This window comes from Armigeres subalbatus, chromosome 2, assembly GCF_024139115.2.
Source record: "Armigeres subalbatus isolate Guangzhou_Male chromosome 2, GZ_Asu_2, whole genome shotgun sequence".
NCBI lineage: Eukaryota > Metazoa > Arthropoda > Insecta > Diptera > Culicidae > Armigeres > Armigeres subalbatus.
In genome coordinates this window covers 141,236,908-141,253,621 of record NC_085140.1, presented here as the reverse complement: position 1 = coordinate 141,253,621, position 16,714 = coordinate 141,236,908, and the positions used below count along the sequence as shown (strand labels likewise).

Genomic DNA, 16,714 nt, shown 5'->3' with positions numbered 1-16,714 from the left:
CTACGGAGAATTTTTTTGGACGGGAAATTCATCCGGAATTATAAAATTCATCCGATTTGCGATAATTAAAATTCATCCCATTCTCGACGAAAAATTTATCCAATGAAATTTTGAAAATTGAATTTTAAAGAACTTCTACTTCCAAAATTATACGGGAAATTAATCTAAGTTGGGGATCAATTCAAATTTTGATGGGAAGTTAATCCGAACTGATTGAAAATCCATCCGAATTGCAACGAAAATTCATTAGAATTCCGCCAAGAAATTCAATCGAATTTTTAAATATATAAAACTTATCTAAATTTGGAAAAAATTGTTTTTTTTTAATTTCGAATGGAAAAATCATCCGCAATTCGAAGAAAACTTCATTCGAATTTCAACAAAAAAATTATTCAAATTTTGAGCATGAGCATGAGCATTATGACCGCACAATTAGTAGTTGCTACTCCGTGATTGACTGAACTTGCGAGATTGTACAGAGAACACAATAATTGGGACTTGGGATTAGCTACCCATTCTCAATGTACATGTTTCGGAAGCTCAAATATTTGAAGTCAATAACAGCGCCGGCCACGTCCTTACGGTCATATAGGAAGGGAAGGATTGTTAGTCCGACTTTCGTTGCCACTAGAGACCGAGTATACCTCTGCATCTTTAAGATTGTCTTGAGGTGGGATATCATTTAAGTTACAAAGGATAGTTTATCTGGATTCACTTTGGGAAGCGATGCGATCTATGGGATGGGAAATGACACTAATACGCTGTCTCGCGACGAGTAAAAAGTTAAAACATGCACACCCGGTGACATATGAAAACTAAGGAGAATCGCGTTTTGGACGACCGAACAAACGCGCAGCACTTTGTACTCACTTGCTCGATGGCTATTGAAGATCGCGCTTGTTCCGACCGGAGCAAAACGCAATACATGCGCATGAGTCACCGAACACAAGATAGATATTTTATGACTTTCCCGACGACTAAAACACGCACTTACATGCTCGATGGCTACTCTCAACGATAAATTTATTCAAATTTTGACGAGAACCTCATTCGAATTTCGGCTGAAAATTCATCCGACTATCGACGAAAAAATTAACATAGAATGGAAAAATCATCTAGGCCGGATAGTCTACCACTTCCTAGGCCATGGGGAACTGTTCGGCTTGGTTCGGGAACGGTTTCGATGACAACTTTTCAACTAGATTCAAAGGTCGATCGGTTGGCTGCAACCGCGCGTCTACTTGGTGGACCTGCTGTTCTTAGCGGTTTGAGCAGAAATTGTGCGCTTTCCGGATCTCTCGCCACAGATTTTTCCGGATAATCGGCTTCCACGTTTTTTTAACACTCGCGACGAGCAATTCTTCCGTTCCACCTCTGTTCCATCGCTTCTGAACACCAACTCCCTGAATTCCAGTCCGTTTCTTCCCTTCTCTTCTGATCGCTTCTGGTCGGTTTTTTCGTTCCCTCATTCGCTCACAGTCATTGAGTTGCCATCATGCATGTTTCGCCCAAAGGGCAGATCGAGACATGGATTGTGGGGGTAAGTTAGTGGGTACACCATGAAAATAGACTAGACATAATCCATAACATTTCCATCTAGTCTACTTTAAGTACTACAGGCCGGACTCGATTATCCGGAGTGTTGAAAAAAAAATCACTCCGTCTAATCGAACCCTCCGGATAATCGAGCCATTTTTTTTTGTTGCTGAATATTTAATTTTTGCTCAAATGATCTTTACTTTGGTTATATAACATCTGATAAAATATCCCGTTGGTCCGTTCATGGATTCTGACTACCGTTAGAGGTCAGCGCCGATTCGAAAATCGTCGGCGCCAACGTTTGTCATCATTTTGGTCGACGATGACTTGGCGATTTTTTTTATGACGTTCGTAACGTAAAGTTTTTTTTCAGGATGTTTTAAGACAAGGATCGTTTGGTTGAAAGTCATTTGACCGAATACCTCATGGCCGAATAATACGATAAGCCGAAAGCTATCTAGCCGAATTCTATTTGTCCGATACGGTTATTATGTGGAAAATGGTTTGGCGGTACGACAATTTGGCCGAAAATTATCAAATTATCAGTTCGGTCGTATAATCTTCACCCGTACGTCGCAAACCGTTATCGACCTTATGTCACCTCGTCCGGCCAAGCAGCATTTTCGGTCAAACGATTTTTTTTCGGCAGCTCGGGCAAGCAACACCATATGTTCATTTCGGCCAAATGGCCCTTTTCTACCAAACGACCATCTAGGCCTTTTTGGCTAAATGACCTATTCGATTAGACGACTTTTCAATCAAATGACCTGTTCGGCCGATCGACATTATCGGCCATATGTCTATTTCGGCCAAATGATTTTATGCCAGACGAGTTTCGGATTAATGACATATTCGGCCAAACAACAAACGGCCCTTCCCCGTCAAAACATTTGATTTCAACAGGAAATCCTTGGAAATTTACGCAGGTAATTCTTCGACATTCCCAAAGGAAATTCTTTATAATTTACCCGGAAAATTTCTGGAATTTGCATTGTTAGTGGCGTTAGTCGTCTAAGCGTATTTGCAAGCCATGGAGTATTAGTTTGATTCCCGCCCTGGTAAAGAGAAAAAGAAAAGAAGAGAAAGCGCTCCACTTGTTCACTAGGTGCAGTGTGAATGTCCTGTCCGTTGTCTAAGTGTTAAGCATTCAGTCTGTGCAAGCTCTGGTCAAAGATGGTGATCCTGTCTTTCTTTCTTTTAAATTCTACAAAACTTTCAAGGAAATTTACTCAGAGTTTCAACAGCAGTGTTTTCGAGATCTCGAAGGATATTATTCAGAATTTTCACTTAACGTTCTTAGTTTTTACCAGGCATTGCAAACCATCCACTCATTCGATCTTTTGAGCAAAGATACTGATGAAATAATGGGATATCGATCTTAGTTATCTATCCGCTCAGTAAACAAAGTGCAATGTTCGTCATGGAGAAACATTTTTTCACAGCTTTTGTTGTAGCAACACCTTCGCAACGCGAACAAACCCCGAACCGCGCTGGCTATCCGGATCATCACCAAACGCTCAAATGATAGTATCTTTCCAGAGTGCTCTTTGATTAGGGATAATATCTTTGCACAAGCAAAGATAATATCCTGTGCTCAGATGATATTGCAATGCCTGGTTTTTACGTAAAGCTTGTTCGATTTTTGAACGAAAAAATGTAAGGAATTTTTAAGAAAAATAGCCTTTTCACGAGAAATCCTCTGGAGTTTCAACGGGATTGCCATAAACTGTCGAAGGCGACGGCGCACACCTCTAACCACCGTGTGGTCCTCCGGGAAATCTGGAGGATCCCAAAAAATGAAAACTTCTAAATTTTATCGTTAAGCACCAAGATTTTTCTGATGCATTTGTTTTTGTATTATGAGTATGCACTTAATGTTGTGGCTTATACATGCTGTGGCCTTCCGAAAATTCCGGAACATCCGTGAAATAAAACAAAAAATAATGAATTTCATTGCATAGCATCATTTGACATTATAACAAAGGAATTTATTTCATTTGATTTATTCAAACTAAGGCCTCTGCAGTACATAACATTCGTCTACATTCAGCTCGCTCAGTATTTACACGTCGTTAACTTTGTAGTCCACGGAGGAACCTCAAATCGAACCACCTTGCTCTATGCGCACCTCGCCTTCTTGTCCCCTACGGGTCCCTATCACGAACCATTTTCACTGGGTTATTGTTCGCCATTCTGAGCATAACATTATGTATGGATCACCTCGGCCACCGAGTGATTCTTTAGAAAATGAAAATATTCATTTCATAATTAAGGGAATATCCATTAATTACGTAACGCAAAAAATGGCCATTCAATCCCCGTCCTCACTATGTCACACTGTTTGTATGAGGTATCTAAAACAATTAAACCTTCCATATAAAAAGCGTTACAAGGGGGAGGATGGAGGATCAAAATCGTCAAATTTAGCGTTACGTTATTTGTGAACGAACTCATTCCGGATATTCCGGAGGACCATTTGGTAGCATGAGTCACAATGTCAATGCTGTACTCAGTGTTGTCCTACACTCAGGGCAAAAAATTCTGCTCTTTGATTTTACTCCATCTAAACGATTTTATAGTCTCAACTAAGTAAGTTCAACTAATAGAAGGATATTTGAATTTTCTAAATGTCATGGCAAACTGTCAAAAAAATGCACTCCAGAGCCACAGGAGCGCGCGCACTGAAAATACACTGGAGTGTTTTCACTGGAGTGTAAAAGGCATTATCAATACTAGGTGTCTTGCACATCCAATCTTGATGATACTGAGAACTTACGAAATGGATGGATCTGAAGTCAGAATGACAAGCAAATGTTTAATGTCAACATTTGAAATGTAAAAAAAGGTAATGAAAAAATAAAGGATTTATTCAGACTCCGAAACTACTGTCAAAATGTGTATGCAGAGGATTTTGGGGCCATGGAAGGTTCTTAAGATGGTTCGAGACTCCCCCCTTGGGAAAGGGGGGTTCCCATTCAAATGGAACAATAATTTCTTCATAACTCGAGAATTAATCAAGCAAATGGAACCAAATCTGGCATGACGAGATTTGGGAAGAGAAGATATGTTTCTGTAGTGGTTCGACCCCCTCCCCCCTCTGGAGAGAGGGGCTACCATACAAACTAAACAGATATTTCTGCTTAACTAGAGAACTAATCAGCGAATAAATCACTTGTAGGCTAATCAGCGAATAAATCAATCGTCGGGTCTGCCAGTATTGAATATTTATGTACATTCTACATATTGATAAGCTATTTTGAATCTTGATGTTTTAAATGAGTAAACTAATGTACTATACAGAACTGAATCCGATATTCAACCGTGAGGCACTTTCAGTGGTAGACGTCAATATATACAAGGCCAATTATGTTTTCTTTGCGCACAGTAACCTCTTTCAGTGACAGACGAGTGAATGAGATTATGGAGTAGTAGTCTTACTATGCCATTTCACGTTTTCAAATATCATGCGATGTTTATCAAAAATCGGACCAAAGTAGCTTCATGAAGTTGAATATTCTACGCTTTGCTAGCAACTGCGATATTTAAGATAAGAATTTATAATTTTTTTCCGAAAATGTTCATTTGTTAGAGTTTTGAACATTTCTATCAAATTTACCCCAAATTTCAAGCAGATTTTTATTTAGAATACAGACATAGCAGCTTTCTCCTATTATTGCTTTAAATCTGAAGTTAATCAAGAAATATTCATCTTATTATTTTAAATCAAACAATCTTTTTGTAGTTTAAATCTTAAAAATAGCACTGAACCAGAGCTTGAGCTTGATTTTGAGCTTGATTGACTGCTCGTAGTTGCTACTCCATTATGACCAGATCAGCTGTTCTTGCACAGGGAACCAACAGATGTTTGCTTGGGACTAGCACACATCTTCAATGTACAAGTACTGGTGATCTCATTTGTTAGGTCATACTGGCGCCTGCCACGTCAGAATGCAAGTCAATGTAGGGAAGGGGAGGAAATGATGATGCAATCACTCGCCCACTGCAAGCCGAATATACCTCTGCACTTGCCACGAGTTCATGCGGAATTTGTTGGAATTTCTGGGTTAGGCTGGAGAGGCAGAGGTCCGTCTTGGTTAACGAGCTGCCAATGTGATAGATAGGAGAAGGTAACTGATGGAATTTCTAATTGGATGTAGGAAACGAGCTCTATAGTTCATTTCCAATTCTAGCAGATTACTGTTAGAATACTCAAGTTGAAGGTATAGGAATAGTAATGGAAACGGTATGAAAGTCCATTTCCAGTTCTAGCGATTGCTAGAACATGAGAAATATAGAGGAAGATACAAAGTAGGAGAATGGAACGGACCTGGGATTGAACCCACGACCTCCTGCGTATGAGGCAGAAGCAGTAGCCATATGACTACCAAGCCCGCTTCCTTAAAAATAGCACTGAACCATTAGAAAAATTAAACGCTCTTCTGTGGAAAGGCGTGTTCAAGATTCATTTTCAAACTGCTTATACAAAGTTTCTGCAAATACGATAAAATTCTAAATTTAGGAGAATGTCGAAGATGCGTTTTACTATTTAGCAGCAGCGTGCTGATTTAAAATGTCGACAGTGTCTCAGTTTGTTTCGTTAGAAACTTTTGAAATTTCTGGAGATATCGATTTGAACAAATCAACACAATTCGAGAAGAAAGTTTTCCACATGTGAACCATTTTTCCTAGTACTCCTAGTATCTATTCGGATAACTCGTCCCTATCCAACTTCCATTCCAAGTATTGCTCATTTTTGACACACAACAAATGTCTGTTTCAAGTGCTTAAGAACGTTGTTGTGTTGCAAAAATTTTGCGGAGCGATTATGCTCTCCTACGGTTTCGCATATGCGATGCTTCTATTCTTGACAAAACACCTCCACACTGACGGCGAAGAAAGCAGCAAAAAAGCGATCCAACCTCAGGCTATGTTGTTTTTATTTAAGTCTGGCTCGTTTCGCTTTTTTCTGTCTACCTTTTTTGTCGATTCGAAGGAAAAAGCTGTACCGAATGGTCATATACTTCTTCATAAACTACGAAATTGGACTAATGTTCTATTTTGAAAATCAAATTAAAATTAGTCGTGCAGTGCAGTAACTGATTGAAAAAGTCATTAAATATCTCTATAAAAGCATTCAAATTTTGGAAACAATATAGCGAAGAGGAAGGTATCTAAACCAAGAAAACAATTTGCAATGGTGCCTTTTTTTCCTTTTTCTTACAACTGAAGTAACTTGTAGATAGAATAGATAGAATAGATTCTGTTCTGTCTTCGAGTAAGAACAGTTGATCAAAAATCGCACCCAACCAGCAACTGTTAGATTTTCTAACAATACTGTATAAGAACCACCAAAACCTGTATAAGAACTGGATATATGCAAAATTGTCGAATTCTAATGCAAAAAATTTTAGCTAATAAACAAATATTGTTATGGTCTCATCTGGTAGGTTCTTATACAGAATTGTTAAAAAATCTAACAATCACCAGCTGGAAGTACCTCTTTTTCAAGAATCTCTTATATCGTGGCTGAATGAAAAAGGAAAATATGCCTGGTTAAAATGAAGATTAAGTAAACAAACATAAAATGAAATTCAACACAGTCCCCATTGGATGCCTAAATAGTTGGATGCTGTATTGTGTTGTCAGTTGTGATCTTCATCATTTTTCGGGCTACTACGATTGGAGAGAAAGGCGTTCCCACAGCACAGATGGGTTGGTCTGTTCCACCGCTGCTGCTGCTCGTAATCGCGTCGCGGTCGTGGTGGCGTGGCGTGGCGGTATCGTTCAACGACCACCGGAATCCCACCGTCGCGTCGCTTGCATCGTCGTTGCCGTACGCAACCAAAAAATGGGTGAGGTGCGGGTGCTGGATTTGTGTGTAATTGTATTATGTTGGACCTCGTATCAAATGCGGTGGTGGGAGGGGCATGATGAACTGGCGGCATGAATTATACTATGTACACATAATCCCGGCAAAAAGGGTTGTGATGTGGTTTTTTTTTCGACGGTCATGGACCGAAAATACGCCTGCAAGCGACGAGACAGGAACACAACGAGAGTATGTCTATTACAGCGTCGACAACAAGCATATTTGTTTCGTTTATCCAAATTATGAACACCGAGGGAGGGAAGATGGATTGTAATTTTTATTACTTTAATCTGATGCTTTAACAAGTTTCCTACATTTGTATGGCGAAGTGCGTTGTCGTAGCTGGCTCTGTTGGCAGAGCATAATAAAACTTGTCTGTAATCCAATGTTTGTATTCGGTAGCTATGGATTATACTTCCAGTATGATGAAATAATAACTTTCACACAAAATAATAAGAAAAATGTGGATTAATTATACCATCCACATATCTTGCATCAGCTTGTGGATACAAAGCGGTAACGGTAGTCTGAATCGGAATCTTATTTATATCGATTACGGTTCTTTGGCAAAAAAAGCTCATCATTTGAAATGTATCCTCGCTGAACCACCCACTACAAAAAATCTTTCACTTATTTACCGGGCTTAGAGACACTGTCACAACCATGATCTGAGACTATTCTTCCATATTATCTTTTAGCTCCACTTTGTCAATATTACACCATAGTTTATTCATGTTTAAAAACAAATCCTCATAACATTCTTTCTTCTGTCTCTTCCCTTCAACAGACGAAAAAGCACAGCCCCGGCCATATCAAACGCCCGATGAACCCCTTCATGGTGTGGAGCCAGATCGAACGGCGCAAGATCTGCGAAGTTACGCCGGACATGCACAATGCCGTCATTAGCAAGAATCTGGGCGCCCGTTGGAAGGCACTGAGTGAAGCCGAGCGGCAGCCCTTCATCGACGAGGCGGAACGACTGCGGAAGCTGCACACCCAGGAATACCCGAACTATAAATACCGTCCAAAGAAGAAACAGGTCAAGGGTTCCAGCAAGAGCAGCAGCGGCAACAGTTCGGGGTCTCCGTCTTCGGCTTCGTCCTCACCTGCCTCGTCCACGTCGTCGCGGGATAGCTGCGGCAGTTCAACGTCGTCCTCGTCTTCCTCCTCGTCCTCTTCGTCGTCGTCTTTGTCCCCATCGTCCGGTAAGCCACGGACGAGCCGGCGCAATGGAAAAGTCAGCAAAAACGACAACAACAACAACAGTAGCAATCTGAAATCCAAGAAGACGTTGCTCAAAACGGAACGGAGGGACACCAACGGAAACTTTGAAGAGCAGTTCATGAGCCCCCTGGTGCCGGCGATAAAGCCAAGCTCGCCGGAAGGAGCGTCATACTTCGAGGACAATTCCATGATCTCACCGACGTTTTCAAATGGAATGCCTTTGGAGTTTGTCTCCAACTTGGAAGAGTTTTCAACGGACGAGTGCAGTAGGGGATTCGTATCGCAAAGCCTCTTTGTTGACGATGAGGATAACAAGAGAATTATTTTGAGCAACAATCAGTACACGAATGGTTTGATCGATACGATGGAACAGAATGGTGGAAATCAGATGAACGTTGACATCAAAAGTGAGTCGTTCTTTGAGGAAGATTGCGAAAGGTTTTCCATGGATGACCCATATCTGAACGAGGCCATCACCAAAAGGGACGACAATCCATACTGTGGGAACCATAATGATCAGTATACCCGCTCGAGTCCAGTGAGTGTGAGTTCGATGAACGATGTAGGATACAACGGCATATTTACGACGGTCAGCATAGCCAACGGAAACCCCACCCTAGCGAGCTTTAGTGAACTGTCGAGTGCGGTTGCGTCGAACCCGCTGCTACTGTCCTCCGCTCACCTCAACCTCAACGGCCACCAGCTGAACTCGCTCAACTCGGTTGGGCATCTAGTCGATAATCGCCAACTGCAACAATCCAGCCCGCTCAATAGCATTTCGTCCAACTGCCAATCTGCGTCGATGCAGGAAACTCTGATAGCGAGCAGCTGCCCGAACTCCCACATCAACAGCATCACCACGACGTCCAACTGCAACGGCATGGTGCTGAGCGACTGCAGTACGAACGGCCTCATCAGCAGTCCGGCGATCGCCCTCAGCCAGCAGTCCCACATCAGCAACCAGCAGCTCGTTCACCCCGATCTCATCGACATGGTGCCGGAGGATCTGAACGATATCCGGTTCGACGGACTGGAGACGGCTTCGTCGTCGAGCGGATCGCATCTGGAGTTCACCTGCCCGACGGATGTCTCCCGGCTGCTGGACCTCAACATGCAGTACGACCTGAACTAGGTTTGCCTGGTCGTCGAGTGGGTGGGGTAAGAAAAGAAGAGAGAGAGACAGCAAAGGAACATCGATTTGAGAAACCAAAAAATTAAGTGCTTTATTGTGAGAGAGAGAGAGAGTGAGTACGAGGAGGAGAGTCAGGTTTATCGAGAGACAGAGTGGTAGCGAAAGGATGTTTGTTTTAATCATATAAGAGAGTAAGTTTTAAAGTGGGGGACAAATCGAAAAAAAAAGTAATTTAAAAAGTGTTGTGATGAGGGCGAAATTGAAAAGTTTCCTTTTCCGTTTTTTTAATGAGAGCTGAAGTGGGGCTAGTGAAAAAGTTAAGACAAATGCGGTTTTTAATTAATTGAGAAGTTGGGCATGATGGAGAAAAATCTGAAAAAATGTAGGGGGAGAGAGAGAGATGACGGAGTAGCTATGAGACGAGTACCGTACAGTCCCAAGCTCCGGCCAGTTGGTAACATGGAGAACGCAAGAAATTACAATATTTTGACTTGACAAAACTATTGAGCCATCATTTGAATGGCAAAACTGTGGATGGAAATTGGTAAACTGCTGGTGGGAATCGCTTCCGAAACAGGAAAAAAAATACCGGGAAAAGTTTTATGAATCCCCATTTTCCTGCTTTTAATTGATGACTGCAACACGCTTTCGTCTTCGCCCATTCTGTCGTCATTGAGTTTTGCAAAAGTTTTCCATCCTTTTTTCGGTCAATAGAAAAGACCTATTAAGAACTGGAGCGGGTGGCCAAAGGAGGAAATGTGTTGTGGCATTTTCCATTAAGTCATTACATCAGTAGCTTGCCTTTCTTTCGCTGTTGATTCTGTAGTAAAAGTTTGCGCACAGCAATTGAAATGCCGGACCGTTTCCCATCAAATCATCTTGAATTTGATGAAGAGAACGGGAAACATTAGTCCACCACCCACCCCAGCCAGTGCCGGGAAAAACAAACACACCGGCAGCAGCTTTCCAGGAGGGGCGATTGTTTAGACAATCGAAAGTCCCACGAGGAAATTGATCAACTGATATTGTTTTTCCCCTCTCGGTGAACCTTCTTGGGGAATGTTTTTGTTTTTCAGCACTTTCACACGCGCCAGGCGCGGGACAATCTCACGCGATGGAAGGAAGATGAACCGAGAGCGAATCAAACGGATCCCATCTGCTATCAATAAAACTGAATTCAATGGTACGGAAAAGACCTGATTTTGGAGGAGTGAAGCAAGAAAAGAATCCAATCCTCGGAGTTTGAGCTATCACAAGGTTAAAATATGACGACAAAAAAAAAACTCCGAACGATCTGAATGGTGAACAGAAAAAAAAAACGAAATATGATTATTGAATGATTTTCTGTTTTGTTCGTCGTTCGCGTTCGGTTGCGTCCTACTTGCGTCGATTCGACACTCATCCGTCGTCGCGAGTCGGAGGAAATGCTTGATTTATGTTTTGTTGCATAAATCATGAATCATGATCCTATTAAAAGGAGAGTTTAAACGGCGTTTGGGTTTGCGAGCGGTGGGGATTTTTCGGAACATTTTCGAATGATGAGCTGGTGCCGTGCTACGAATGACGATGGGCCGCCCGATCTGAATTGTTGGGAGAGTGCAGAAGAATACGGAATCAGTTATCGATTGTGCTTTTGGCAGCTTTTTCTCGTTTTGCTGTCACTCGACTGTGTGAACAGAAGATTTTCTTCAATCGTCCGATTGTTGAAGAGATTTTGTTCGTTCATGGCTGGCGGAGCTGATGAAGGGCATCTTTTTTATTTCGAAGCAATAGCAGGACTAAAGGGGCATTGTTCGCACTTCTTATTTTCATATGATGCCATTGATGAATGGATCAACCAGATCGAATCTATACCTATTTTTTCGGATTTGCTTGCAGCAGCTCAAATATGACACAAGTCACAGGAACTTGTTATTATCAAGTGTGTTGCTTGAGGTTGAAGTTTGGCAATCGTATATGTGTATTCGGTTGCGTTTGATGAATAACTTTCCGCGATTTCTTCCATTTTTTTTTTCCAGAAACTTCTCCAGAAGTTCTTGCAGTGATTCGTCCACAAACAAAAAATCCGGAATATTCCTCGGCAAATTAATTCCAGAATCGAAACTTGATCAGAGCTCCGGAGAGAAACTCCAAGAGAAAAATATTAGGGACAGACATTTATGAAGGCATTCAAGAATTCCTGGAGAAACTTCTGAAGGAATTCCTAAGCAAATTGTATGAAGGGAAAAATTCCAGGAGATGAAATTCGCGAAGGAATGCTTGCTGAAAGAATTCTACCTGGGTTGGAGTTCCTGAAGGACTTTCTGGAGGAGTTTCTGATGAATTGATTGAAGGAACTTCTGAAGAACCTCAAAAAGGAGCTTCTGAAAGACCTACTAAAGGGGAGGAGTAGATCCTGAAAAGTATCCTGGTGGAGCTCGACTGTAGATTCTGGCGAAAGACCTATTGGCAGACTCTCTAAAGGACCTTCTAGAGGAGCGCTTGGAGGAGCTCCAGGAGGTATTTCAGAGGTGAGCCAGTCTAGGGCTGCAAGTCTCTTCAATAGAGAACAAAAAAGCTCCTGGAGGCCATTTTGAATGACCTACTGCAGGTCCTTCTGGTGGAGCTTCAGTAGGTCCTCCTAGAGAAGTTGTAAGAGGACCTCCTAGATAGCATTCTTGGGGACCTCCTGGAGTACCCACTGAGTTTTACAGGGAATACATCCAGGTGTTCTTTGGAACATACTTCGAAATTTGTCCCGAAGGATTCCAGAAAGAAACTCTTCGGGGAATCCTTGAAGGAATTCTCTAGGAACCTCCTGGAGACATTTATGGAGCAGCTTCGGATGAAATTCATTCGGAAACTTATGAAAAAAATCCTGGAGGAATTGAGTGAAGAGGACTTCGGAGAACTTCTGAAGTAACTTGCGAAAAAAATCCTGTTTGAATGCAATTCCTTCTGAAATTGCTTAAGCTCACTGAGGACTTTCAGGACGAGATTCTGATGAACCTCCTGAAGGACCTACTGGAAAGCTCCTGAAAGCCCTTCGGGACGAGCTCCTAAAAAAGCGCCTGAAAAATTTCCTTGAGAACCTTCTGGTGGACCTCCTGGAGATGCTCCTGAATGACCTCCAGGAGGATCATCTAAAGAAGCTCCAGGAAAACCTCCTTGAGGACCCCCTGGAGGAACTTTGGGGGGACCTGTTGGAGGAGCTTCGGGAAGACCTACTGGAAAATCTGCTGGAGGAGTTCCAGAAGGACGCAGCTTCCAAGAGGCCCCATTGAGGATCCTCTGAAGGAGCTTGGGAGGACCTCTAAGTGGAGCTGCTGGAGGACCTCCTAAAGAAATTTCGTAGGACACTGCAGGAAGAATTCCTAGGGGAGTTCCTGGAAGACATACTGGAAGATCTTTTAAAGGACCTTCTGGTAGAGTTCATGGTGAACCTCCTGGAAAAGTTCCTGGAGAATTTCCTGGAAGAGTCCCTAAAGGACTTATACCTTATGATGGAGCTCCTAGAAAACATACTAGAGAACATACTTCTCCTGGACCTCCTGGAGAACCTACTGGAAAAGCTCCAGAAAGCCCTTCTTAACGAGCTCCTGGAAAACCGCCTGAAAAACTACCTGAAGAATTTTCCTGAGAACCCCCTGAGAAGACCTGGTGGAGGTGATCCTGAACGACTTCCAGTAGAAGCCCCCGAAGGACCTCCTTGAGGACTCACTGGAGGGGCTTCGGGGAGACCTACTGGAAAAAATGCCGGAAGAGTTCCAGAAAGGCCTCCTAGAGGAGCAGCTGGAGCATCTCCTGGAGAAGTTCCTGAAGGACCCCATGTGGACTCCCTAAAGGAGCTTCGGGGACCTCTGAGTGGAGTTGCTAAAGGACCTCCTGAAGGAGCTGCTAGAGCATTTTCAGAAGGACCTCCTGGAGGAACTCTCGTTAGACCTTCTTGGAGTCCTCCTTGAGGACCCACTGGAGGTGCTTCCTTTGAAACGGGAGCACCCCCTGGACGACCTCCTGGATAAACTCTTGAAGGACCTCCCAGAGGAATTTCTGTGGGAACTACTGGAAGAGCTTCTGAAGGACCTCCTAGAGAATCTCCTGGGGAACGTCCTAGAGGATCTCCTGGAAGGGCCTCTTTAAAGATAGTATTTTAGAAGAGCTCCTAGAATAACTCTTGGGAGCAGCTCCTGGACTTCAGGTGAGGAATTTTGCAACTTAAGTCTGTTAATTTGGTTATTTAAACAACTGGAATTGAGCATAACATTTATATGCGGAATTAGTGCTCGTCAAGCCTCAATACAATTCTGTTGGATGATATCAAAACATTTGATTTTGAACAGATTTTTTAAGCATATCATCGACTGACATCTCAGTTAAATCATTTATCTTATATATTTTTCGTACACCGGGTCATCTCTTACTTCAGCTTTCACAATATACATTTTTTTCTTTTGTTTAATTCAAATTTCGTTTTTCGATTTCATCCATGTTTCTGTAAATATTGTAGCATAGTTTCCCATTGTGTAGAAATAAAATACAAACATACACACTTATTTAATTATTTTGTTTTCTTTGTATGTCTTGTGTCCAACTGATTTGATCCCACCTTGCGCTCTTTTTCTAAGTATTTTGTGTAATGTTCAAAATTTCCTAAGAAATAAAAAAAAACAAAATTTAACAAAAAATTAAACCAAGGTTAATGCAAACAAAAACTGTAGATATAACGAATAAGAAGAAAAGCTGAATGTGATTAAAAAGTAATGGAATACAAATTCCGCAACCAGTCGGAAGTTTTCTGCGACATTTAATGGTAAATTTAAAAGATTGAGTAAAAAAACCTTACGATGAAAAAACAAAAGGTATAAATTATCAACTCAAAAGTAAAAAACAACACATACACACATACATTCACATACACACACTCACACAAATACATGCAACTTTCTGTTGTACTGTTGGAACACATTTTAATAAACGAGTATAGAACCATAGGAAATAAGTTAGCGCAGGCGGTAGAGTGAACTGAGCAGAACGCAGTTGAAATATTTTCTATTTGGTAGGAGTGATGCGAGCAGCACACATATAATGGCGTAAAATACATTAAAATATACACAACACTATATTATTGTGGTTATGATAATTGTGTAGTAGTGCTATTTTATTGAGAAATACAACAAACAAAGCAAAACCAACCGCATCGGAAACGGCGATGGTTAAAGGCAGATTTTTCACTGCACGAACGAACAGGCAGCGGACAGAGGTAGGTAGGCAGGAACTCTCTCTCACTCAATGCGGAACAAAAGATTTTTGTTTGCAGCCAGTAGTGGTGGACCGGAACGAGAGCGAGTCAATAGTTACTTGTTGGGTGTGAAGTCGGTGCGCGGATAATCTCAACCGTGTTTTCGGGTTTGTCTCAATTCCGTTATCAAATCGATTCATGGGAGCAATGTTGCGCGACGAAAAGTCTCAAGGTGTGAAACTGTTTTAAGCCTGCTCACAAAGCAGTATTGTTTTGCGAATTGAGACAGACTCTGAGACTGTGTGAGCGTCCAAAGGAAGGAACATTAAGGTACGGTCACTCCGCTTTCACAAGACTGGGAACGTTAGTCTGCGTACGTGCGACAAGTGTCACTCATCTCTATTGTGATTTGAAGATCTCTCAATGAACAAAGCATAAATAACACAGAAATGATAACTTGGGTTTTTGTCAGCAAACAATATCAGGGAAATGTTTGTTTTTGTTCTCAATTTTTTGTAAGAAAATAATCAAAACGAAAGAAAAAAGCGTGGGAAACACTTTCTGTACTGAGGAATCCATAGTGGACGTTGTGAGGTGGCTTACAGGTAATACCATCGATTACGAGTGGAAGCTTAGAAGATTACATTGAAATAGAAGCAAACTAGTTGATAACTGTATCCAATTAATGAGCATCAATTATCGATAAGTGAACCGATCCGTACCGCGATCGGGAGCAGTGTCAGTAGCAATTTGATAGCTTTTCATCTATTATTTTAGTCGATAATGTTGGAAACGAGTCAGACATTGACAGATGCATGTACTAAGTGGATGTTATTTTTGTAAAGCAACACTACGAAAGCTGTTTTCCTGTACCAATTTAGTGAGAGGACAGTTGTTTTCGACACAATGTTTATTTTCTTTGACGATGGTAAAAGCAAAACTCTCAGGATTAAATTCAAAATACAATTAATAGTAAATAAAACGTGATTGTTAAGCGATTTATTACTCAAAACAAAGTGGTTTATTTTACTACGAATCAGCAAAAAGAAATCATAAAGCAACAAAACGACTACAAAAGTGATTCAATCTATTTTGGAACTATACACCGCACCAAAATTAACACAATGTAAAAATAGAAAACAAAAAAAAAACATTACAGCGAAACAATAGATTTGAAACTACCAAATGATCGTAAGTTTTAATTAAATATTTTTCCGCTAATTTCGCACCTATTGAAGTATCGAACGCGATCTTACTAATCAATTAAGAGAACAATCATACCGACGAACTACGAAATCATACAAAACTATAGCAAGGTTCCTCCCAGGGATCATTCCCCGCGGCTCTGCACAACGTTCAAACAGCAAAATATCCGGAATTTGAGTACTTCAGTCATGAAACTCATACCAAACATACACGGCACACACACACACATTGGAACAGACTGTCGGACACCGACTCAAGTACGTACTATGAGGTTGTGAGAGTGAGATCGTTCCCCAAAGCAAGACTATCATCAGTGACAAGCAGCGTGTATGTGTAGTTGTTTAGCAGGCCATTGTCTTCCCCACCATCGCGACGGTTCCCCGCTCCAGACTTCGTACCGTTGTTCCCGAGAAGTGTTCCCCATTAGTCGCGATGCTGAGTCGTGCATCATCTGGGATCGAGGAACGACGGAATGTTACAATTCCGTCTACGTGTCGCCTCCATCTCTTGAGATTGAAAATTGTTT

General features: G+C 41.5%; 1 protein-coding gene across 1 annotated transcript in view; it reads left to right on the top strand.

The window, feature by feature from the left end:
- Positions 1–14,883, top strand: part of LOC134210921 (uncharacterized) — a 334,560-nt gene extending 319,677 nt beyond the window's left edge. Inside the window, exon 3 of the mRNA XM_062687358.1 lies at positions 8,196–14,883. Coding sequence (XP_062543342.1) covers positions 8,196–9,764 — 1,569 coding nt within the window. The 3' untranslated portion in view covers positions 9,765–14,883. The remainder of the gene's footprint in view (positions 1–8,195) is intronic.
- Positions 14,884–16,714: the final 1,831 nt, after the last annotated feature.